Below are 22,757 nucleotides of genomic sequence, written 5' to 3'. Positions count from 1 at the left end.
GGGAATCGAAATTTTGAGTTGAAAAGTTCATCGAAATCAGCAAAGGAAAACGCTTCAATCGATCTTATCTCTTGTGTATTACATACATTTGCTTCCATCATGAGCCTTAAGACCTCAGTTACCAAAAATCCTTACATGAACACCTTCCATTTCTAAAATGATGATACCGCATCCGGTCCCTAACGATCACATCCCTTTCGTATACTTTTGAGAAGATCTTTACTGCAGAATGGCAATCCGCACAGATCCTCAAGTTCTTCGTGACGCGAATGGCTGTTCCGGGTTTTGTGTTGAGGACTCCGAAAGCAATGGCAAGCTTTTCACTGTGGTACTGCAATGCATTTTCCTTCTCCTCCTCTGCAATGTCAAACAAGACTTGTGAGCTATTCAGCGAATAGCCCTCCGTCTGCAGCTTCTCTATGATCCTCTCCAGCATCGAATAGACCTCCTTAGTATTCGGGTGTGATCCGTCTCCCACTTTGAATTCATGAACAATGCCACCAATGTCGACCATGCTAATCCCTGGACTTGTCTTCACCCCTCTCTCCTTCATCAAAGTTCTTACCTTTGCAGCATCATCAAACCTGCCTGCCTTCGCGTAAATGTTTGATAACAATGTGTAGCGACCGCTGTTTTGAGGCTCCAATTCGAGCAAAATCTTTCCGACTCTCTCTCCCATTTCGACATTTCCATGTATCCTGCAAGCGCCTAATAACGCCCCCCAAACTGCCGCATTGGGTTCGATTGGCATCAAGTTTATGAGCTGCTCTGCCTCTTCCAATTTCCCTGCCCTTCCAAACATATCAACCACACACCCGTAGTGCTCCACCTCAGGCTGAATGCCATAAAATCTCTTCATAGAACTGAAAATTTCAAGACCTTTCTCGACAAAACCTGAATGAGCACAAGCATTTAAGGCATTCAAAAATGTAATTCCATTTGGTTCCAACTTACGCATCTGCATCTTGGCAAAAAGTTCAACTGCATCCTCTGCTCGGCCGTGCATAGCAAGCGCTCCAATCATGGCATTCCATGTCGAAATCTCTTTCTGTTTGACATTTTCAAACACCTCCCACGCCATGTCAATCCGCCCGCATTTTGCGTACATGTCAAGCAAAGCAGTCCCAAGAACCGCATCCAACTGAATATTGTTCTTCTTGATGTAAGCATGAATCCATTTTCCTTGATCAAGCGCTCCCACATTAGCACAAGCAGCTAGCACACTTGACAACACGAATTTTTTCGGACTAATTAGATTCTCCTTTTGCATCTCATTGAAAATTTCCAAGGCCTCCTTGTGAAACCCTCCTTGAATATAGCCATCAATCATAGCACTCCAAGATATCTCGTCCCTTTCACTCATGCCGTCAAACAACTCCCTCGCCTCTTTAATCCTGCCACACCTAGCAAGACCGCTCACCATTGCATTCCAAGAACCGAAATTTTTACTCGCCATATGCTTATAAAACAATTCTTTAGCTGCCTCTACATCTCCACATTTCATGTAACCATCAATCATCGCGTTCCAACAAACAACATCGTTCGCTTCCCCACCCTCATCGAGCATTATCCTTGCCTCCTCCACTAGCCCAAAAGACGCGTACATTTGAATCCCAGCGCTCCTTATGTGCCCATCTTCACCAAACTGATTTTTAACAACATGCGCGTGGATTTGCAGGGCTTCCTCCACCGCTTGAGCCAACGAACAGGCTTTGAACAACATGGAATACGTGAACTTATTAGGCCTGGCATTCATATCCACCATCTTACAATAATATGACACACAACTGAATGCCTCATTGTGCTCTAGGCACCCTTTGATCACAATATTCCACACAAACACATTCGGCCTCCACACGCAATCGAAGACCTTCAGCGCAAGACCGAAGTTGTTGCTTGCGTAGCATTTCACGATAGCCCCGGCCACGTAATGGTCTTGGAAGTGGCCAGACCTCAGGGCAACACCATGAGCTTGCTTGAGATGTTGCAGCGAAGTCGCGCATTTCGTATTAACGATGTGTAAGATTGTTTTCTGGGAGAGCTTGGGGGTGGGAGATTTGATATCTTCTGAGGATTCATTTGGTTTGATGTTGTGAGGAAGATTTGTGGTGGTGGATGTGCTCATCTTTTTGCTCTCATAGGCTGTGCTATCCAGTATTTTGGCTAATAGGTGCGAATTGCAGAATGTAAAGTCAGGCTGCAGATAATGTCGTGTCGTTTTGTATCTTTTCTTTTTTTGAAGATACGACATGTCGTATTATTACAAGTGCCAAAGATCACAGACTTTCCAAATCTCTTCGGAATTTGCTAGGGTTTGTATGCAAGAAATAAAAAAAAAATTTGAAACGTGGAAAAAACAAAAAGAGAAATGTGTTTACCTTTGCAGAAGAGAGGTAGTTCTTCCCTGTTCTGTTATGGTGATTGTGGTTAACTAAATTACTACGGTTAGTAGGAAACCAGTCGTCTCTCCGTTTATATAAATAGTGTGACAATTAATTGTACTAAAATTTCGATGTCCTAAATTAAACGTAATCTATTCAAGTCAGAGATTGTTAAGAAGTTTCTTTACACCAAAGGAAGGGCCTGAGGATACATTTTCGGACACCGTTTGAAGCTGCCTCACCACCAAAAGTATAAAAACTGCGACATTTCCATCAGGGGATCATATGTACAAAATAAACAAAACAAGACCTACTAGGTTGTAATTGATGATGACATACAGCATCCACCTTTCACCGGAATATAAAGCCTCTTCGACTTCAAGGGCAACCCCCAACGGAAACTCTAGACTTCCTTCATTTGCTTAGTGAACCACATTATCTTCTGGTTAGTTAAGTGGCAGTCCCCATTGAGTGAAGGCTTTTTCTCGCTCTCTGCATTTTGCATGCCCAGGTTTTCCTCATCAGCAGTCACTTGTTGAGCCAGTCGTTTTCCATTAACCTTCTTACTTGCCTCAATGTATGGCTGCACGGAAAACAAATAAACGAGCGTATAAACATTCAGAGGGTAGACATCGCTTTAAGAAAGACTTATCAACAATCAACTTGTATTTCTAAAATTCATGCCACTTAAAATTCCCAATGCTTGGTAAATTCTTGATCGTCCGCTAATCGGAAATGGTGTGTTTGAATTTCAACGCTCTATGTCATGTGTGGAAGTAGTTTAATGCAAAAATTTGAGATTCATGAACCTATTGTTATAGATACTGACTGCATAGTTTGAAAGCTTCAATAATTAACTAAATTAAGCATGGACCGTGTAGAAGTTGAGTTATTCTACCAGTTTCTCAGTCTCAGAGAAGGATCTCCATGCATTGTCTGCCATGGCTCGGAAATTTTGACCCTTCAGTTTCCCTGCATCAGTACTTTTCAGCCTTTCGCATTCTTTCCTGAGGTAGATATGATAACCACTTTGTGCCCCTCGAGGAGCGCCACAACGCTTTTTCATCTCTTTTCTCTTTGAACTTAGCTGGGGGAATTGTTTCTGTTCTGAAGATGTTGAACCTAATCGAATTTGCAAAACAAGGGCCTCTGAGTAAGTTGAATGAATCACGAAATAGCCTATATTTACGTTCTTGTTATATCATAAACAAAAGCAATTAACACCACGACCTACTCGGTTCCTTCATAAGTTTGACAACTACTAGATGTACAATTCCAACATCTAATGTTTTAGTTTGCTGAATTTAATCTACCAAGCAAGCAACGGCGACATACCTATCAGTGTTGGTTGAAAGTCCTTTTTGGGCATCTTCTTCTCTGCAAGAGCATTTTCAAGATTCGGTAACATCTGACATGAATTATCACTGCACTGCCCTTCCATTGCTGAGCTATCCCCAATACTATAAAAACCATGACCTGAAATTGTTTATCCTAATAAGAAAAATAAAGGCATACTAAAAACATATTCTAAACATGCATTTCTCTAGAGTTGTTTAATATAAATTTGCGGTCTAGAAGGTTCGGCTAGCTTTCAGAGTAGCTTCTCTACCTAGAGTAGAAGCAGCTTTCGCATGGGATTCCCTGTGGTAGTAAAGTTGCTCATACTGGTAAAGAAAGAGCGCGTAAAGCTTCAACAGAGGTTGAGGATCCTGCAGATTATCCCCGTCCAATTTTAAGGCGAGTGCAACTTCGCCCCATCTCTCATCAGTGGTAACCTGGAAAGCAGTCATTATAAATCTAATTGATTTCTAGTCCCATAACTTCATTCCTTCCAAAGTTAGAGTGAAATGTTGAAAACCCCTTCATCTAATAAATGATTCCGTAACTGCATAGGAACGCAATGTTAAGCACTTCAACAGTTCATGTTCTCTTCTAAACCACCAAGAGATTCTAATTTCAAACCGGATCAATCCCAACTGTGTAAGTTCACAACTTCAGATAAACAATATACCATGACTCAAAATCAACACAATCAAAGTAACCAAATTATTAGTCCCGAACTCGAACGATACAAGTAACAAAATTATTTACATGGTCATGGACTCTTTCACTAAAGAATAAACTTAGAGGCAGAAAATGTGATTACAAACCTGAATAAACCCTCCTCTTGCAGTAACTTCTTTGTAAAACAGATGCAAGTCCAATGTTGATTGTCTGAGATCAAAACTGCACATAGCAAGAAAGATATATACATATAAGCTGCCTATATATCCTACATGCAACTTCTGATTTTTGAATTACAAGGTTCCACTTTGCTTCTTTTTTTTTACCTTTCCCACAAGTTTATCAAAACCAAACAAAGCCTATATGATATGAACAAAACCCATCACAAGAATCATTGTTTTCTGACACATTTCGAAATCAAAGAGGGAGAAAAACAGAGAAACAATGAAACCCCAGAAGCCAAAAAGCCTCCAAATCAGAGAAAACTCACAGGAGGTTCAGCCCAGATGAGTTATGCAACTTGTTGAGTCTCTGATAGAAGCTTTCACTTTCAGAGTTCTCCAGCAAGCTCTTACCATCAGCCTCAGTAATTGTCACATTGGAATCCATGTTCTGTGTCTCGCTCTCAGTCTTCATGTTTGCACAGAGAGAGAGAGAGAGAGAGAGAACTTTCACTTCATTGACTTCACTCTGCTCCCCTTCAACATTTGTCATCCCCAAAACTAAAGCCAGATGTCTACATACAGACATGCAGATTATGCGCATGTGGATGTAAAATGGATTAATTAACTTGTGGGTATGCTGATAAACGAGATTTGTTTTGAGTATTATCATCATATATTAAATGCTTACAAACTTGTTTAATAAACAATAAACATGTTATATTAAAGTGCACTATTCATTTAATAAACAATAAACATGTTATAAATTGATGATATAAGAGAATTTCTCGTCAACACTGAAGCCCGATTGTGATAGGCAAAATTATCGTGGAGACTGGAATGTTTTTTGTCTGAAAATCGAATTTCATTTAGCTTTAATTTGCGATACTTGTCATGTAGGGGTCAACAGTGATATTTTAGCATGCCACGATGTAAGGATTAGCATGTCATACTATGCATTTTCTAACACTTTGACACGTTAACCTTTGCATCGTAGCACACCAAAACATTGTTGTTGGCATGCAATGACATGTCACATGTCTTGACAAGCCATGACTTATCTTGACACACTAACTCTCACATCATGGCACGCCATAACAAACCTCGCGAATTGTCAATAGAATGCATGGCGTGTCATGACATGCATTCTACCGACAATTCGCGACGTTTGTCATGTTGGGGCCAACAACGATGTTTTGACGTTTCACGATGCGAGGGTTAGAGTGTCATGCTATGCATTTTTCTAACACTTTGACACGCTAACTCTCGCATCGTGGCACGCCAAAACATCGTTGTTAGCCCCAACACTAGCCTCGCTTCTAAATTATTCCGAAATAGTAAACAAAGTGTTGGCAAAATGCATGTTAAAAAAAAAGATCTAGGTAAGAGTAGACCCCATATCCTTAAATTATTTTTTGGAAATTACTACAACATAGTAAGAAATTATATATGAAGGTCACTGATTGAGCTAAAAATTTACAAAAGTTAATACTGGTAAGAACGTGTGTAAATATTCAGCTCAAATAATGAACGTGTTCTTACCGGTAGGAACATGGGTAAATTTTTTAGCTCTACTAATGAACATGTTCTTATCGGTAAGAACACGTTCATATATGACCAACGTCCTGTTTTGTACTAATTTCTAACCCGGGTCTACTATTTCCCAGAATTTTTTTTTTCTAAAATTATTTCGAAATAGTAGGACATTTTAAACAAAAAGTTGCCCTTACATACATGCTGCTAATTCTGGAGGTGTTTGCGCACTAGGATACAATGATCTAACCGGTAACCAAAGTTTCAAAATTCGAGGGTAAGCTCTCTTTCTCTTGCATTCATCGGTTCATTACGCGGTGCATTTTCTCTGTACCGAAACCAACTTTGTCCTTTGAAACGTTTATCAACTGTCGATCATTCTCCATGCCTCTAAGAAGCAGCTTCTCTTCGGTGAAAGATTGTTTAGAAATACAATGCAAGAAAAGTAGCGTGAAACAAAAGATGATATAGCAAAATACCTTTCTTTACACTAAGGGAAGGGTCTGAGGATACATTTTCGAACCCCGGTTGGCGTTTGCAGCCGGCTCACCACCAAAAATATAAAGGCTAGACTTACCACACATTTCCATCCAGAGGGTACGCATTTACAAAATATACAAAAGATCGACAAGATTGTAACATATCTATGAAATGTTCAAGATCCACCTTTCCCGGAATATAAAGAGTTTCCGATTTCAAAAACAACCCCCCCTGAAATTCTTGAGTCCTTGGGTGAACGACATTACTTACTCCAGTAGATCCCTTCTAGGAGACTTTCTTGAAAATTCACTGCTTGATTTTGAACACAGGATTTTTCCGTATCAGATTGCAATGCCGCGCGGCAGTTCCCGTTGTGTGATTGTGAAGGCTTCTTCCCTCTTTCTGCATTTTGCATGCCATGGTTTTCCTCATCAGCCATCATTTCTTGAGCCGCTCTTTTTTCATTAACCCTCTTACTTGCCTCAATATATGGCTGCAAGGAAAACAAATAAATACATACCGACATTCAGAGGCAGGATGTTAGTTGCAGAAAGAAAGAGGAATAATCAGCCTGTATTTTCTATGTCATGCCGCTTAACATTGTCACTTGATAAATTACTGATCGTCCTTGAAGCACGGTATTAGGAAAAAATTGTTTTTACAATTTCAACACTATCCGTCGTATGAGAGGATTAGTTTAATATGAAAATTTGGGAATCAAATGCATAAGTTCTTGTTAACTTTGCTTCCAGACTCGGTTTAAGCTAATAAACTTTCCAATTATATTGGATCCGAACATAATGAGAGCGTAAAAGATACTGATTTCATAGTTTGAAAGCTTTAAAGGAATGGGGTTGATTGATTTCAAATACCATACCACAAAGCATGTGAAAACGAATGCAACAAAATGGCTAAACATTAACGGAGACTATGTATAAGTTGAGTAATTCTACCTGTTTCTCACTCTCAGGGAGGCACCTCCATGCCTTGACGGCCAAGTCTAAGATCCTTTGACCCTTAAGTTGCTCTGAAGCAGAATTTTTCAACCGCTCACATTCTTTCCTGAGGAAGATAGTATAAGCACTTTGTGTCCCTCGTGGAAAACCACGACGTCTTTTCATCTCTTTCTTTTGTGAGTGCAGCTGGGGGAACCGCTTCTGTTCTGCAGATGTAGAACCTAATCAAATTCCAACATGTAATGTTTTAGCTTTCTGATTCACAATTTTTGTATCACAAAGAAAACAATCAGCCCCAAGACCTCCTCTGTTCCTTCAGAAGTTTTGATAACCACTAAATGTACAACTGAAACATGTAAGGTTTCAGTTTGCTGAATTCAATCAACCAAGTAAGCAACGGCGACATACCTATCAATGTTGGTTGCCAATTCTCTTTCGCCACCTTCTTCTCCACAAGAGTATTTTCAAAATTCGGTAACATCTGGGATGAATTGTCCGTACACTTCCTTTCAATTGCTGAGACATCCCCAATATTATAAAAAGCATGACCTGTGACATATCATCCTAATCAGAAAAATAAAGGTAACAAAAACATATAGAAAACATGCATTTCTCTTGGTCTTGTCTGATATAAGAACAGGCTCGAGAACGATTGGCTAGCTTTCGGAGTACTCTACCTAGAGTAAAAGCAGCTTTCACATGAGGTTCCCTGTAGTAGTAAAGTTTTTCATACTGGTAGAGAATGTGTACATAAAGGTTTAAGAGAGGTTGAGGATCCTGCAGATTGTCCCCATCCAATTTTAAGGCGAGTGCAACTTCGCCCCATCTCTCATCAGCGGTAACCTGGAAAGTAACCGTTATATGTCTAATTAATATCTGGTCCCGAAACTTCATCCCTTCAAATTTTAAGGTGAAAAGTTGAAAACCGCTTCATCTAATAAATGATTTTGTAACTGCGACTGCACTGTTAAGCACTTCAACAATCACTCCTAAACCACCATGACATTCTAATTTCAAACTAGATAATCCCGATTGTGTAAGTTCAGAACTTCAGAAAATTTATCATTCCATGACTCAATCAACACAACCAAAGTAAACAAATTAATTAAGGAAAACTAATGAAAAGGGCTTGAAAACTTTGAGTTTTAACAATAAGGACAAAATAAAGGAAAAGTGAATAGTATCAGGATTGACTTTTTAGTGTAAAAATTTGGTTTTTCGTTAAGATGAACAGTACCGGAAGCTTCGTTAAAGTTTCTAATTAATTATTAGTCCATTTGGAACATCGATAAAACTCGAACGATACAACTAACAAAATGATTAACATGGTAATCGTCTAATCGACTTTCTTTTTCGTTTTGACTACATAAACAAGAAAGAATCATCAACGATTGGTAACAACCTACCTGAATAAACCCTCCTCTTGCAGTAACTTCTTTGTAACATAAATGCAAATCCAGCATTGATTGTCTGAGATCAAAACTGCACAATGCAAGAAAGACACCGATTTTCATATACAAACACACCAATCAGAGATCGCCAACTGGGAACAGGTTAAAATATCTGTACCGGCATTTACCATTCCAATCACATAAGTTTCTCAAATACCAAACATTGCATGCATGCATGTATACATATATTATATACATACATATACATATATGTGTTTGTGTGTGTGCGAACAAAACCCATCATAAAAATCCTTGCTTGAACCCACTTGAGCAAATAATATAAGAAAAACAGAGAAAAAAAAAAACCTAAAAGAACAAAAGTATCAAAAATTCAAAAATTAGCAAAACTCACACAAGGTTGATCCCAGATGAATTATGCAGCTTAATAAGTCTCTGATAGAAGCTCTCAATCTCCGAGTTCTCCAGCAAACTCTTCCCATCAGACTCAGAAACTGTCACATTGGAATTCATGTTTTGTTTCTTGCTCTCAGTAGTTTCCATGTTTAGAGAAAGAGGAGAGAGAGTTTTACTTGAATGGCTTCACTCCACTGCACTTCTACATTTGTAATCCCGAAAAGAGAAGCCAGATGTCGACATATAGACATGCAGATTATGCGCATGTTGCTGCAAAATGGATTAACTTGTGTGTTTACACGTATCCTCCCACTACTACTGTGGTTACCAAAGCCTTTTCTATCTCAAACTAACCTTTGTTTCACTTATGCTAAGAATATTCACTTAAAAATGCTACCACTTCATATTTTTTACATTATATTTTATAATATTAATATAAAAATTAACATTATACTGTGAAGTAGTTAAAAAGTTTCACTTTGAAAAAAATTTCTTAACATTTCTCTTCCATTTAATTATGTGTACCTCAATTATGAGCCACAACTCTCAGAGTGAAAAAAAAAATATTATCTGTAACAAGAACACTAGTTACATCGTGTACGATTAAATATTTAATAATATTTTTATATGGTTCATACATGTAAATTAATGGCCTCAATTGTTAGGCACGAAATTTTTTTTAGCGTGTTAGAAATATAAGCTTGTAAATTAAATTTTGTAATACTAACTACTTGTAAATTAAGTAGTGTATTAAGAATATGAACGGATAATATTAAATTTTTTAAAATATCTAATTATTTGTATTATGATATTTAATACGTCGAAAATACTAACGGGCAAGGGTGGAGAGTGACCGCAGACCGTGTAATACAGCTACCAAAGCAGCTTTCCATCGTCTTCCATCTAAAACAAACAAAAATTCATGCAATTACCAACAAGTACCTTATTACAATGGAAGTGGATTGTCTGCCCTTTCATTTTTATACTTTACCTATGTTCTTCTGTTTGTGTGATCACGGTTAAGTCACGTCAATATTTTATATTTCTATTACTTTTTGTTGTATTATTTTTATAAAATGTTGACGTGACTTAACTGTCATCACACATCATAAGAGGTCATGAAAAAAATATGAAAATTAAAAGGCAGACAACCCACCTCCTATTACGGGAGAAATTTTTGGGTGTTCCGGGTACACCAAAAAAATTTGGTGTACCCTCACTCATAATGGTGGACCCTACCCTCACTTTTTTTTCAATAAAATAATAAAATCAAATTTTAATGAGTGTGGGTACACCAAAATTTTTTGGTGTACCCGGAACACCTAAAAATTTTTCCTATTACGGAGCCCAAAAGGCACTAATCACGAGTGAAATGAATAAAAAAGTGAATGTGGACGCAACCAAAAGATACTCATCCAGTTACCAAAAAGTCCCGTACGCTTAAATAATTCCTATGCTCGTACGTTGTGTTTTGATTATCCAAACTAAGAAGATTTAACTAAATAACGAGCAGCTAGCTCATGTGTATGGCAGTAAAACCACATCCTTTCAGTTTCAGCACAGTGGCACCGACGCATAAGTAAGGAACTTCGAAAATAAAACCGAAAATTTTCAACTAACACAAAGTGTGAGGATTAGTAACTATTAACTAATCCAATTTTTATTAGGTTAACAAGATGCCTAAGAGTAAGAAATCACCAGAATGCACCAGCAATCTATAACAAATTCATAATGTAAACCCAAAACAAAACACCAACATTCACCGAAAAATTAATCCAGAAAAGTCATGTATATGTCACCCTGTATATATGTGTGTGTCTATATATACATATATATATATATATATATATATATTGTTGGAGAACAATTTAGAAACAATAAAATAACAAAAATACAGAACCAAAATACTTATACTTTATTATTCAAAAATATTTGTAATACATAATGCAATTATGTTATAGTAACAAAAAATTAAAATGATACTAACTTGAATGAATTGAAGATAGAGGCTAGCGCAAACGCTATCTCCTTCGAACAGTATTTCCGTCTCACTCGTGAGCTTGTGGATCTACAACGTCTGCTATTAAAAAAGAGGCAAGAATCCGATTATAAAAATGAAACAAAATATTTGGCAAGAAATCCTATATGTTCCCGTATTGAAGGGATTGAGATTTCTTCTCAAAGAAAAAAAGGGATTGAAGATTTCATGTCATCAGCCTCATGACCATCTACACAATTGAACGACTGCAACCACTGCCGGGGTTGGAACTAAAACTGGATAGTCTGGATTTTAGTAAGTTCAACGTGATTTCTCTTTCTAATTGAAGATTAGGTGAGCTGAACTATTAACTGGGAAAAACAATTATAGTTGAACCATCTACAAGAGTTAAATATAAGACATTTCACTTACAGGTGAAAAGAAATATTATCAAACTATAGTACTAGTGGCGACTAAAATGAAAACTTAAAACATGGTATATTATTGAAAATCTGATTAGAGTATTGAAAATCACTCAAGCCAATAATGCACTATCATGTATGTTGAGAAAAACTTAGTATGACGTAATATTATTAATCGACAAAACAGTGACAATGTACGCTTTAAATCTTAAGTCTTCCCACATGTTAATATTATTGGAATCACAAATTTGAACTTTTGAGTGTAATCGGACTAAGAAATTAGTTAACAAAAATGATCAAGAAAAAACGTTCCAAGTGTGAAATCTACATCAATGCCATGCAAGACACTACTAGGGCAACCACTTAGCCAACTACCAAGTAATCAGACTGTGTTCTTGTACAATGTGGCACGTAATTAATTAAGGAAAGGATTAAGCACCACCATATTAATCCCAATTATTTTTGAAGATTTCGTAGATGAATCGTTGACATTTGTTCACCTCACCGTTGACATTTATTCCTTCACCTCAAATAACCTAAAATCCATTTTTTCCAAACACCAGTAGATTGGGTAGCCTGAATCTAATCTGCCACCCAAATATAATTCTTATAGTGTATTGCAGTCGAACATTTCTTTACCCTATATAAGATGATGAAACTCACCATCTTCATCTGTCAAGAACAGTATCTTATATTCTCAATATTGTTAGCAAAATGCAGTTTCTAATTATATCTTCAACATTGGCTCTCTTCTTTTTGTTGAGTGAAGTGGATGCAAGGTATGTCCCAGGGATCTATAATCTTCAAGATAATGTTATAAGTACCATCATAGTCGATCCGAATGGCCTAGGAAATTTTACCTCGGTGCAACAAGCCACTGATTCCGTAGCACCAAATAACACTGCGTGGACTCCAATTCACATCAACTATGGTATCTACACGTAAGTAAACTATCATCTCAAAGTTCAGTACAGTTTTTGTTTCTAATCTGTAGTATTAATTCATTGCTCTAATCCGCTAGCTACTTTTATGTATGTAGTGAAAAAGTTCAGATCCCAGTAGACAAACCATACATCTATATTGAAGGAGACTCTGATCACCAACCTGTGATCCAATATGCGGACGGTGGAAGTATTCTCACTAGTCCTACATTTAAAGCACTTGCAGATAATTTTGTGGCACGGAATATAATCTTCAAGGTTAAATATCAAGCCTAGCTTAAACTTATGATATTTTAATTTGTACCACACATAAAGGTCGCTAACCAATAGTTGGGCCGTTATGCCGTACAAACTCGAGGGCTTAGGGTGGAGTTGTGACAAATCTCTCACACACTTATCTTCACCTTTATACAAGCAATCACTTTAATATCTTGGGTAGTTAGCTGCAAATCAATACTGTACGGCTCGGCTTATCTTGAATATGTAACTCTTCAACATTACTTACATATTTTGGTTATAATTAATTCATAATTGTGTAAATAAAATTGTCTATAACAGAATACATACGACAATATTATTGCTGACCTATATGATGTCAATGGAAAAAGGAAGACCACTGCATGGGCAGTTGCCCTAGATGTATCTGGAGATAAAGCAAGTTTTTACCACTGTAGCTTTTCTAGTTTGCAAGACACATTGAGTGATGCCAAAGGTCGTCACTATTTCTATGATTGCACCATTGAAGGACTTGTAGACTTCGTTTGGGGCCATGGCCAATCAATTTATGAGGTGATTAAAACCTGAATCCTTTCATTAACTAATTAACGTTCTTTATTTTCCTCATGATCTTTTGATTAATTAACCTTAAATATCAGTATAATTGTTTTCAGAAATGCTCACTAATTTCACGAACGGACGTAATAGGGGGCACTGCCCATATTACAGCCAATGGTCGAGGTGGAGCTGACGACCCCTCTGGGTTTGTATTCAAAGATTGCCATATTACTGGAAGTGGCCTTGCGAATCTGGGAAGGGCATATGGGACTCATTCAAGAGTATTGTTTTACCGGACAGACATGGACAATATTATATCCATGGAATGCAGGCCATGAGTAAGTTGTAATCCTTTTTCAATCTCCTAGTCGATTTTTTGAATGATAATATTACATATAACTGGACTCCGAGTTAGGCTAGTTGGCCAGTCAATGAGCCGCCTCTAAACCCTAGACCCTATCTACAAAAAAAAAAACCCTAAGCTATGGAATGTGGGAACTGAATTAGGTTAGTTGGTGTTGCTCATCTATATCTAAGGTCGAATTCTCCAATCCGTGGATTATGGTTGTTTAGAATATTGATTTGTCTAGAGGCTAGGCTAAGCCACTTTGGCTAGAGTGAACGTGCTCCTCTTTATGTATCCGAGTTTGAATCTCTCATCTCGAAATTTAGATTCATATAAAACAAAATATCACTTGTATAAAAATAAATAAATTTTCCCAAAAATAAAATCACAATTTAGTGAATTACTTTTGACATATGGAACTGCAGGGGTACAATTGAGTTTGCAGAGGTGGAATGCAAAGGAGATGGAGCAAACACGGAACACCGTATCGACTGGGAGAAGAACCAAACGGCTCAGGAAGTGAGGAGTTTAACAGATATATCTTCTTTCATAAACCAAGATGGATGGCTAGAAAAGCACCCAAATTAAGCACTTTAATAAAATCCTTCGAGCAAATTAAAATTAGGGTGATTTTGTATTAATCCATAAAAAACTACAATATTAACAATGTATCAACAATATTTATTTTAATTATAACAAGGTCAATCATGTCTTGTGATACTCAAATTCAAAATAAACGAAATGATCGAATTCATCACTACTGCTAGCAGCCACGACAACTAATACCTCATTTCTCATATTTTCTATATTTTGAAATAGGTCAATACAGATTCAAAACTGTATTGCAACTTTTGTTACGTAGAATCTGTAAATTTAGGTTATGCGTTACATAATCTTATTTATTATTGTCGAATTAAGGAAATTTATTATTTCAAACGGTATATAAAAAAAATACAATATTAGTTGTGAGTAGTCAAACATACACAGCATTGCATAGTCTAAATTGATAGCAAAACCAGCAAATTAACTTGTAACCCCTCCTTACCATGAACTCATGGTTGAGAGGGTCTCAACGATCTCACAATCATTCCTCCAAAGTGGAGAGAGATAGAAGGATAAAAGAGTCATGTTGTATAATGATCTACAGTCCACATGGCATTCATCGTAACATATGTCTAATTAATAAAAATAAGTCGTTGATTAGGCCTAAAACAAAAATAGGTCATTAATATATACATGGCTAATCGGTAAAAAGGTTATTGATTTTTAGCTAAATAACATTTAAAATTAAAGGCCCTTGTATTGTTAATGAATTAATTCTTCTTATGTCTCATTACTTTATTCTTCTGTACCAAGTATTGTATTCCATGTGGTTTATGGAATTTTATCCAATTTTTTTTTAGCATGAACAGAAGGAGTGGACGACCTACCATCTTGCAAATCAGAATTTACTTTTTACATCAATTTCCACTAATGAAAAGATAAGATAGATGAATAATTCATGTAAATTAATATCTCGTAAATCAGAATTTACTTTTTACATCAATTTCCACTAATGAGTAGGATTTATCAAATTTTTATAATTAATAACATTTTTTTTTTCAAAATATAATTAATAACATTAGAAATCCTAACCTTTTTTGACACACCCCGTCCCGAAGGAGGGTATGCTGGCCGTCACGTGAGAGTGACGTAACCATTTGCACAGTTCGGAAGCTTTAAAAATATACTACTTCTAAAATGCAACACCCGAAGGTGAGTCCTTATTTGGTCCATTCTGTCAGAACACCGTTGAATTTCCTCGTAGTCACCACACCTTTGCAATTCTTGAATCTGGAGGGGCGCAAAACAAAGTTGAGTGGGTCAGCAAAACGTACGTATTCAAAACCTTCTTTTCTCTTTGAATATACTAACCCCTCGCCGTAAAACAAATATAGTTTCCCAGAAAATGAACATATATACGTATGTATAGATATGTCAATCATGCTCCATGATATGCCATTCATGCTCACAATATGCCATTCATGCTTGAGAATATGCCACAACAGAATCTCATAATCAAATATAAATGCTCAAGCGTAATTCACATCAATAACATATAATCTAGCAGCCGGGAGTCACCTAACGTGACCTGTACGGCTGCATCTAGAGCTCCACTCTCAACTCAATATCTGAATCTGCACACGAGTCGGAACCACCTAATGTAGTCTGTCCGACAGGACTGGGTGTAATATATACGCTCTAGTGCTACGATCACGTGAAGACTGTGCGAATAATCGCGGGTCACCTACGAGTCGGAACCACCTAATGTGGTCTGTACGACAAGGCTTGCACCTAACTTGGATCCAAGGCGAGCGTGTGGTGCTGGTGAACATCACGTGAAGGACTGTGCCCTGGCCCTGGGCGGGAGCACTAACACCGGGGTGCAGATTATGAGCTCTCTAAACATCTCAACTACTACTATTGCATACAAACATGAATACCACTTACCTGGCACTTACCTGGGCCTCCTCAGCACCATGCAACAATATGCATAATTATGGTAATGCACATATTAAAATATGATGCATATATGACAGGATATATAATTCGTATTTCTTTTAAAATACGTTTCTGGGAAATACGTCAAGCATACGTATATATATATATATACTGAAAAATAACTGCCCACTCACATATCACATCGACGTCTCGTAGGTCCCTGAACCTCCCCTAGCTTGGTTACATTCTTCCTCTGTATAATTTTCACCTATACAAAAAGTAACCAAATTGACGTTATTTAACGCGCATACACCAAACATTCGTCCATAACTTTCTCATACGTTGCTCAATTTGGGTGTATGAATATACCACGGTGATCTACACGACGTCACGAACGCGTGACAATTTTCAGAACTCAATTTGGAGCTCTCACGCGCCCCCACGCGCCCTGTTCACGCGCTGCCCACGCGCGCGTCTTCTTCCTCGCGTCGCCGGACTGGTTTCGCCGGAAATAGTGTTTTGCCGGAATTTCTGGGTAAATTTCAAAGTGTCATAACTTCTTCATTTCTTAACCATTTTCGACGTACTATATATCAAAATGAAGGTATTGACGAGACGAACACATCCATACCTGCCTTGACCCCTAACTCGCCGTGGTTTCGCCGGAAAACGCCCCGAAAGCTCCGGCCAAACTTTGAACTTGTCATTCTCCTTGTTCTTACGTCCATTTTTCACGTAATCTATACCAAAATGAAGCCCTAATCATAATCTACCACGTTGGACTAGTTTTAGGGCCTAAAAACAACGGAATCAAATTTTTCCAAAAATCACGAAAATTCGGCCGGACTTACAGTTCGTGATCCCGACGTCCAAATCCTTCAAACGAAGCACTCCGAGCTTCCTTAGGACCTCACCAAGCTTCCTACAAGCTTCAAAATCCCAGAAAACATCAAGCTTTACGTGTGCATGAACAGTGCACACGCACAGTGAAATTGAAATCCATGTTTTCCGAAGTGAAACTCACCTGAAATTGGTACCATCGTGTTCGTGTGGTCTTCAGGAGTACGATGGTGGTCTTAGATCCTTCGTTGGTATAGTTTTAGGGTGGTTTTGTGGGTGGTCCGTGTGAGTTCGAAGGAGAGAGAGAGAGAGAACTTACAGAGAGAATGAGAGATTTGTGAGGGAGGAGAGAGAGAGACAAGATGCAGAAATGGGGGAGAGATTTGAGGGATGTGGGGTTCCTACCCAATCCCCAAATCATCAAGTTACAACATATTTTACGCCCCTTAGTCCCGTTTAAGGGCATTTTCATAACTTCACGTCCTCGGAATTAAAATTCCGGGACGGGTTGTGACAACCTTCCCTCCTTATAGAATTTCGTCCCCGAAATTCCAACAACCAACTTAATCATCTAAACTCATACAATAGCTTCGGATAAATCTCTCTCATCCGATTCTCTTTTTCCCACGTAATTTCTTCCACTGAATGCTTTCTTCACAAATTCTTTACCAATTACACTGTCTTAATTCTCAATACATTCTTTTTCCAATCCAATGTCGTCCTTGGTTCCTCAACCAGTTTAATCCGGATTAATTCTCAATAGTTGCACCGGAAATCCATGTGACGAATCTGCCACCTAGTGACAACGCATCGAAATATAATACATTATGCACCTTAGCAAATTCTGAAGATATCACCACTTGTATGCAACTTCATTGATTCCTTTAGTGGTCAAAAACGGTCTGATGTGTTTAAGACTTATTTTGTCTCCTTTCCAAATCTCACTATTTCTTTTCGTGATGAAATTTCTAAAAATGTTGATTCATGAAACACATCATGCTCTTACAAACTCTGGAAGTAAATCAAGCAACTTCACCTACTCTTCGATGATCACATAAAGTCCGAGATACTTAGGACTTAATTTGCTTTCCTTTCCAAGCCGTATCATACTTTTCTAAAGTGAAAACTTCAAAATTATAAGATTATCTAAGTTAAACACTCGATTAGTGACATGTTCAACTATTAATCTCTTTTGCCATTCCTGGCTACTCTCTGGTTAAACTTAATCACCTGAATACTTTGAGAAGACTCATCCATAGTTTCAGGGCCTACCAAAACTCTTTCGTGATCGAATCTTCTCAATCCAGAAGTATTTCTTCCACAAATCAACAAAAATCGACACATTTCATGGTCCTTATGGCGTTACTTTGGAAACTGTGCAACCAACATACTTAAGAAACTCAGCAGTTCCGTAACCCAAATCTTTTCTCCATAAAACATATAAGTACTGTTGTACTGTGGTTGTTACTCAACACTGGAGTAAATGTACTAACTTGGTACATTCATCAACTATCACTTCAAGTTCAATCATAACCATCGTATTCTCGAACTCAGCAATCTTTCTTTTTCCCTTCTTTCTTTGCCTTGGTTAATTCTTAATTTTCTTCGTTAACCATTTGAGTCTTGAGTACGACCTTACTAAAAAGACTTAACTTGAAAATTAACAATTACAACTTCTTCTCAAACTTCCATTCTCAACTTTACTTCAGTTGATTTCCAATCCACAAGAAGACAATCTTGGCAAGCGTGCCAGACATCAACTCTTACCACCGTCTTTTCACCAAGTGCATCACCTAGAACAATTTTACGATCACCCTGGTCGTACAATCATGTTCATTAAACAATTCAATCCACCTTCGCTGCCTTATATCAAAATCCTTCCAAGTAATGGATATTGGAGACTTTTTGGATTTGTAAAAATCTTGCATTCTTACCAAATATAATGTCTTCATAACTTCACAGCAAGAATGGTAATCATGACTTCCAAATCACCAGTAGGGTAATTCATTTCATGAGGTTCCTTTTGTCGTGAAACGTATGTAATCACCCTAACATTTGCATCAACATGCATCCAATACCATTCAAGAAACATCACCAAAAATTTATGATTACCACTAATCTCTGGGAATACTAAAATACGTGCATGAGTGAGGAATACTTCAACTGTTGAAACCTTTACTCATAATTATCATCCCACTCAAAACTTAACCTCTTTTCTCAACAATCTCGTCAATGACAAAGCAATGACTGAAAAATCTTTCATGAACCGTCCAAGATAGTTTGTTAAGCTAGGATAACTCCGAATCCCAATCACGATTTGTGATTGTTCTAAATTCTCAATTTCTGCTACCTTTTAAGAATTCATTTGAATACCTGAAGCAGATATAACATATCTCAAAAATGCAATTTGATTCATCCAACATTGGCATTTGCTAAACTTAGCATACAATCGACATTCCCTCGATCTTTGCAATACCAATTTAAGATGTTTAGCATACTTTGCTTTAGTCTTATCAATCTTTTCAATAGCAACAACAACAAATCGGTCTAGATATCATTGGAATACTTCATTCATCAAATTCATAAAGTAGTAGATGCATTCGTCACTCCGAATGGCATCACCAAAACTTGAAATGACCTTAACGAGTCCTGGAAGTTATCATAAGGGCATCCTCACCGATAATCTTCAGCTAATAATATCCAAACCTCAAGTCCATCTTAGAAAATATACAACCACCTAGAAGCTGATCAAACAACCATCAATGTGAGGTTACGAATAACGGTTTTCAATTGTTACTCGATTCAACTGCTTATAATCAAAGCACAGCCTTAACGTCCATTTTCTTTCTCACCAATAAACTGGGGTTCCCCCAACGTAATGTACTAGGTTGAATAAAAACCTTTATCAACCAATTTCCAATTCTCTTAGTTCAAAAGGCAACATTCTATAATATATGGTTTGTACCTGGAGACAAATCCATAGTGAACTCTACATCTTTAACTGGTAGCCATCCAGGTAAATTCTCAGGGAAAACGTCAGGTAAATGTTTGACTACTCCCACTTCTTCCACGCTACTAGAAGTGACATCTTTTAGCACCACATGAGATAAGTATCCTTGGCAGCCTTTTGATAATAATCTCTTTGCTCTCACAGCATAATTAACGGTCTGCCTCACTTCACTTTGCATACTTACAAAAGTAATCTCTAGTCATCCAGACCGATGGAAAATAACATATAATCCATTCAACATTCGGCTATAAACATAGCTCATACTTTTTCATTCTAATCAACTCAGCCCTCGGCTGCATATATGGCTCATAATCAACTCGTCATATCATGTATATAACATAATATGCTCTAGAATAACATCGAAATCTACAATCTAATGGAACAAAAGTAGCTAGCAACAATACACACTCTACTATTACCGAGCACTCTAAATAAGTACGATACTAGCATAGGATAACCTATCGGTTTACTTGCTTAACGAATCCACGAATAAGTTATTAATATTACGGTCTGCAGCCCGCAATACTGATAAATCATCGTTGTCTCGATAAGTAAGCAACAACTCTCGAGGGTGTAATATTACTATTTTGCCACTTATCGGGAAATACATACACACGTCTCAACTGCGTTTAAATACTACTTTCAAGGCAATAACATTAATAACGTAAAATTTCTACATTATTAACAAATAGACTCTAGCTAAGTCATTAAGAATAATTATCGTACCCCTAATCAAATCCAAATAATTCCGAGTATCTTGCAGTGATGTGTGGTTAACACATCCCTGGGCTTGTTGTTGTCTCCCACAACCTCTATTAGTGTAAATACTTCGCTCGTGTACACCACGGCCTAACTGACCATAATTAATAGATCCAGGAACTTGCTGGATCGGCGCCAGTTATGGCAAAGAAAACTGCTAGGGCTTCTGTTGGTTTTGGACAAAATTTGCAGTTCTATGTCCCATCTATCCACTTGTAAAACGTCCACTGCTTTCTCGCCTACATTCTCAAAGGTGTCCATTATTGTACCTACAGCCCAAGGGTACATTTCTTTTACCAAAATCACCTTGTCTCTGAGATCTGGGATTACCAATACATCTATCACTTCGCTTCTGGTCAATGGCATTAAAACCTTTGCCAAAAGAACTAGAATTAGCTTCACTTCTTTTGAAGTTCCGAATCTTTCTATATTCTTGATATGACGAATCATTAACTTTATCGTCCTCTTTTGATTCCCATTCTTTTATCATTCTTCTTTACTTTCGCTGAACATAATCTCAGAGTCCTTAAGGCTCAACAACATCTTGTATACTCCTGATAAGGATTACAATGGATAGTGGTCACCCAAAATACCATTGCCTTATGCCACCCAGCCTAAAACAATATAACACTTCAATCAAAATAGCGGCAATATTCGAATGGGACAAGGCAAGTCTGAGAACTTTTTATAATACTCATTGATCGTCAGCTTTCCTTGTCTCACATTTGCAAACTCTTGCTTTCTACCATCATAAGATGCCAAAGGAAATAATTCTTTTCTTTAAACAAGTCCTTAAACAATTCTCAATCGGCTGTTTCCTTTGGTGACAACGAATTATACTCCTGTTTCCACCAGGATACAAGTTCATAACTCAAACCAGGTAGTCGTCTCAACCCTTCTGTCAAAAGGAAGATTCCTTTTACTTGCATAATCCAAAACATCTTTTCCAATTGGTTAATCCATCACTTTGCTCCCTCAGGTTCATCATTTCATAAGGTGATTCAAATTCAACTCATAACCCATCTTAAAATGTCCATTTTTGATAATATACTGAATCACCAAAATAATAGTTTCCCCTAACAGCTAAATCAGGGAGACTAAGTTCCTCTAACTACGTGGTTTGCTACGAGGCGGTGTAGTTCTGACAGAATTCACTAGAACTTCTCAAGATGTCCAAGATTGAAACTTAGGCTCTGATACCAACTTGACACACCCCGTCCCGAAGGAGGGTATGCTGGCCGTCACGTGAGAGTGACGTAACCATTTGCACAGTTCGGAAGCTTTAAAAATATACTACTTCTAAAATGCAACACCCGAAGGTGAGTCCTTATTTGGTCCATTCTGTCAGAACACCGTTGAATTTCCTCGTAGTCACCACACCTTTGCAATTCTTGAATCTGGAGGGGCGCAAAACAAAGTTGAGTGGGTCAGCAAAACGTACGTATTCAAAACCTTCTTTTCTCTTTGAATATACTAACCCCTCGCCGTAAAACAAATATAGTTTCCCAGAAAATGAACATATATACGTATGTATAGATATGTCAATCATGCTCCATGATATGCCATTCATGCTCACAATATGCCATTCATGCTTGAGAATATGCCACAACAGAATCTCATAATCAAATATAAATGCTCAAGCGTAATTCACATCAATAACATATAATCTAGCAGTCGGGAGTCACCTAACGTGACCTGTACGGCTGCATCTAGAGCTCCACTCTCAACTCAATATCTGAATCTGCACACGAGTCGGAACCACCTAATGTAGTCTGTCCGACAGGACTGGGTGTAATATATACGCTCTAGTGCTACGATCACGTGAAGACTGTGCGAATAATCGCGGGTCACCTACGAGTCGGAACCACCTAATGTGGTCTGTACGA

At 37.6% G+C, this 22,757-nt stretch overlaps 3 protein-coding genes and 1 pseudogene across 4 annotated transcripts; 1 reads left to right on the top strand and 3 right to left on the bottom strand.

The window, feature by feature from the left end:
- Nucleotides 1-36: 36 nt before the first annotated feature.
- On the bottom strand, nt 37-2,189 carry LOC137744048 (pentatricopeptide repeat-containing protein At5g48910 pseudogene; annotated as a pseudogene). The gene has a single exon (XR_015953840.1). The product of XR_015953840.1 is annotated as a pentatricopeptide repeat-containing protein At5g48910 pseudogene (transcript).
- A 312-nt stretch (nt 2,190-2,501) lies between these two features.
- Nucleotides 2,502-5,155, bottom strand: LOC137744849 (putative high mobility group B protein 11). The gene is made up of 6 exons (XM_068484657.2): nt 4,876-5,155; nt 4,532-4,607; nt 3,991-4,156; nt 3,717-3,857; nt 3,280-3,503; nt 2,502-2,964 (listed from the first exon to the last, which is right to left on the bottom strand). Exons 1-6 carry the CDS (start codon nt 5,148-5,150, stop codon nt 2,785-2,787), a joined length of 1,062 nt encoding a protein of 353 aa, XP_068340758.2. The 5' UTR covers nt 5,151-5,155; the 3' UTR covers nt 2,502-2,784.
- A 1,392-nt stretch (nt 5,156-6,547) lies between these two features.
- LOC137745502 (putative high mobility group B protein 11) lies at nt 6,548-9,500 on the bottom strand. The gene is made up of 6 exons (XM_068485461.2): nt 9,319-9,500; nt 8,922-8,997; nt 8,193-8,358; nt 7,924-8,064; nt 7,513-7,736; nt 6,548-7,052 (listed from the first exon to the last, which is right to left on the bottom strand). The coding sequence occupies exons 1-6, from the start codon at nt 9,465-9,467 to the stop codon at nt 6,822-6,824; spliced, it is 987 nt and encodes a 328-aa protein (XP_068341562.2). The 5' UTR covers nt 9,468-9,500; the 3' UTR covers nt 6,548-6,821.
- Nucleotides 9,501-12,434: 2,934 nt separating this feature from the next.
- Nucleotides 12,435-14,369, top strand: LOC137745501 (putative pectinesterase 55). The gene is made up of 5 exons (XM_088681626.1): nt 12,435-12,661; nt 12,760-12,919; nt 13,220-13,450; nt 13,552-13,766; nt 14,207-14,369. Exons 1-5 carry the CDS (start codon nt 12,435-12,437, stop codon nt 14,367-14,369), a joined length of 996 nt encoding a protein of 331 aa, XP_088537752.1.
- The last annotated feature ends 8,388 nt before the right edge of the window (nt 14,370-22,757 follow it).

Source organism: Pyrus communis, chromosome 12, assembly GCF_041283825.1.
Source record: "Pyrus communis isolate YQ-2024b chromosome 12, ASM4128382v1, whole genome shotgun sequence".
NCBI lineage: Eukaryota > Viridiplantae > Streptophyta > Magnoliopsida > Rosales > Rosaceae > Pyrus > Pyrus communis.
The sequence above is the reverse complement of the archived record's forward strand: the minus strand, read 5'-3'. Positions and strand labels throughout refer to the sequence as shown.

Coding starts and splice junctions, on each gene's coding strand:
- LOC137744849 (XM_068484657.2), bottom strand. CDS start 5,150: ATGCGCATAATCTGCATGTCTGTATGTAGACATCTGGCTTTAGTTTTG. Junction 3,858..3,990: donor GAAAGCTGCTTCTACTCTAG/GTAGAGAAGCTA, acceptor AAACAATTTCAG/GTCATGGTTTTTATAGTATT. Junction 2,965..3,279: donor TCTCTGAGACTGAGAAACTG/GTAGAATAACTC, acceptor TTTTCCGTGCAG/CCATACATTGAGGCAAGTAA.
- LOC137745502 (XM_068485461.2), bottom strand. CDS start 9,467: ATGGAAACTACTGAGAGCAAGAAACAAAACATGAATTCCAATGTGACA. Junction 8,998..9,318: donor TCATCTGGGATCAACCTTGT/GTGAGTTTTGCT, acceptor TGCATTGTGCAG/TTTTGATCTCAGACAATCAA. Junction 7,053..7,512: donor TCCCTGAGAGTGAGAAACAG/GTAGAATTACTC, acceptor TTTTCCTTGCAG/CCATATATTGAGGCAAGTAA.
- LOC137745501 (XM_088681626.1), top strand. CDS start 12,435: ATGCAGTTTCTAATTATATCTTCAACATTGGCTCTCTTCTTTTTGTTG. Junction 13,451..13,551: donor ATGGCCAATCAATTTATGAG/GTGATTAAAACC, acceptor AATTGTTTTCAG/AAATGCTCACTAATTTCACG. Junction 13,767..14,206: donor ATTATATCCATGGAATGCAG/GCCATGAGTAAG, acceptor ATGGAACTGCAG/GGGTACAATTGAGTTTGCAG.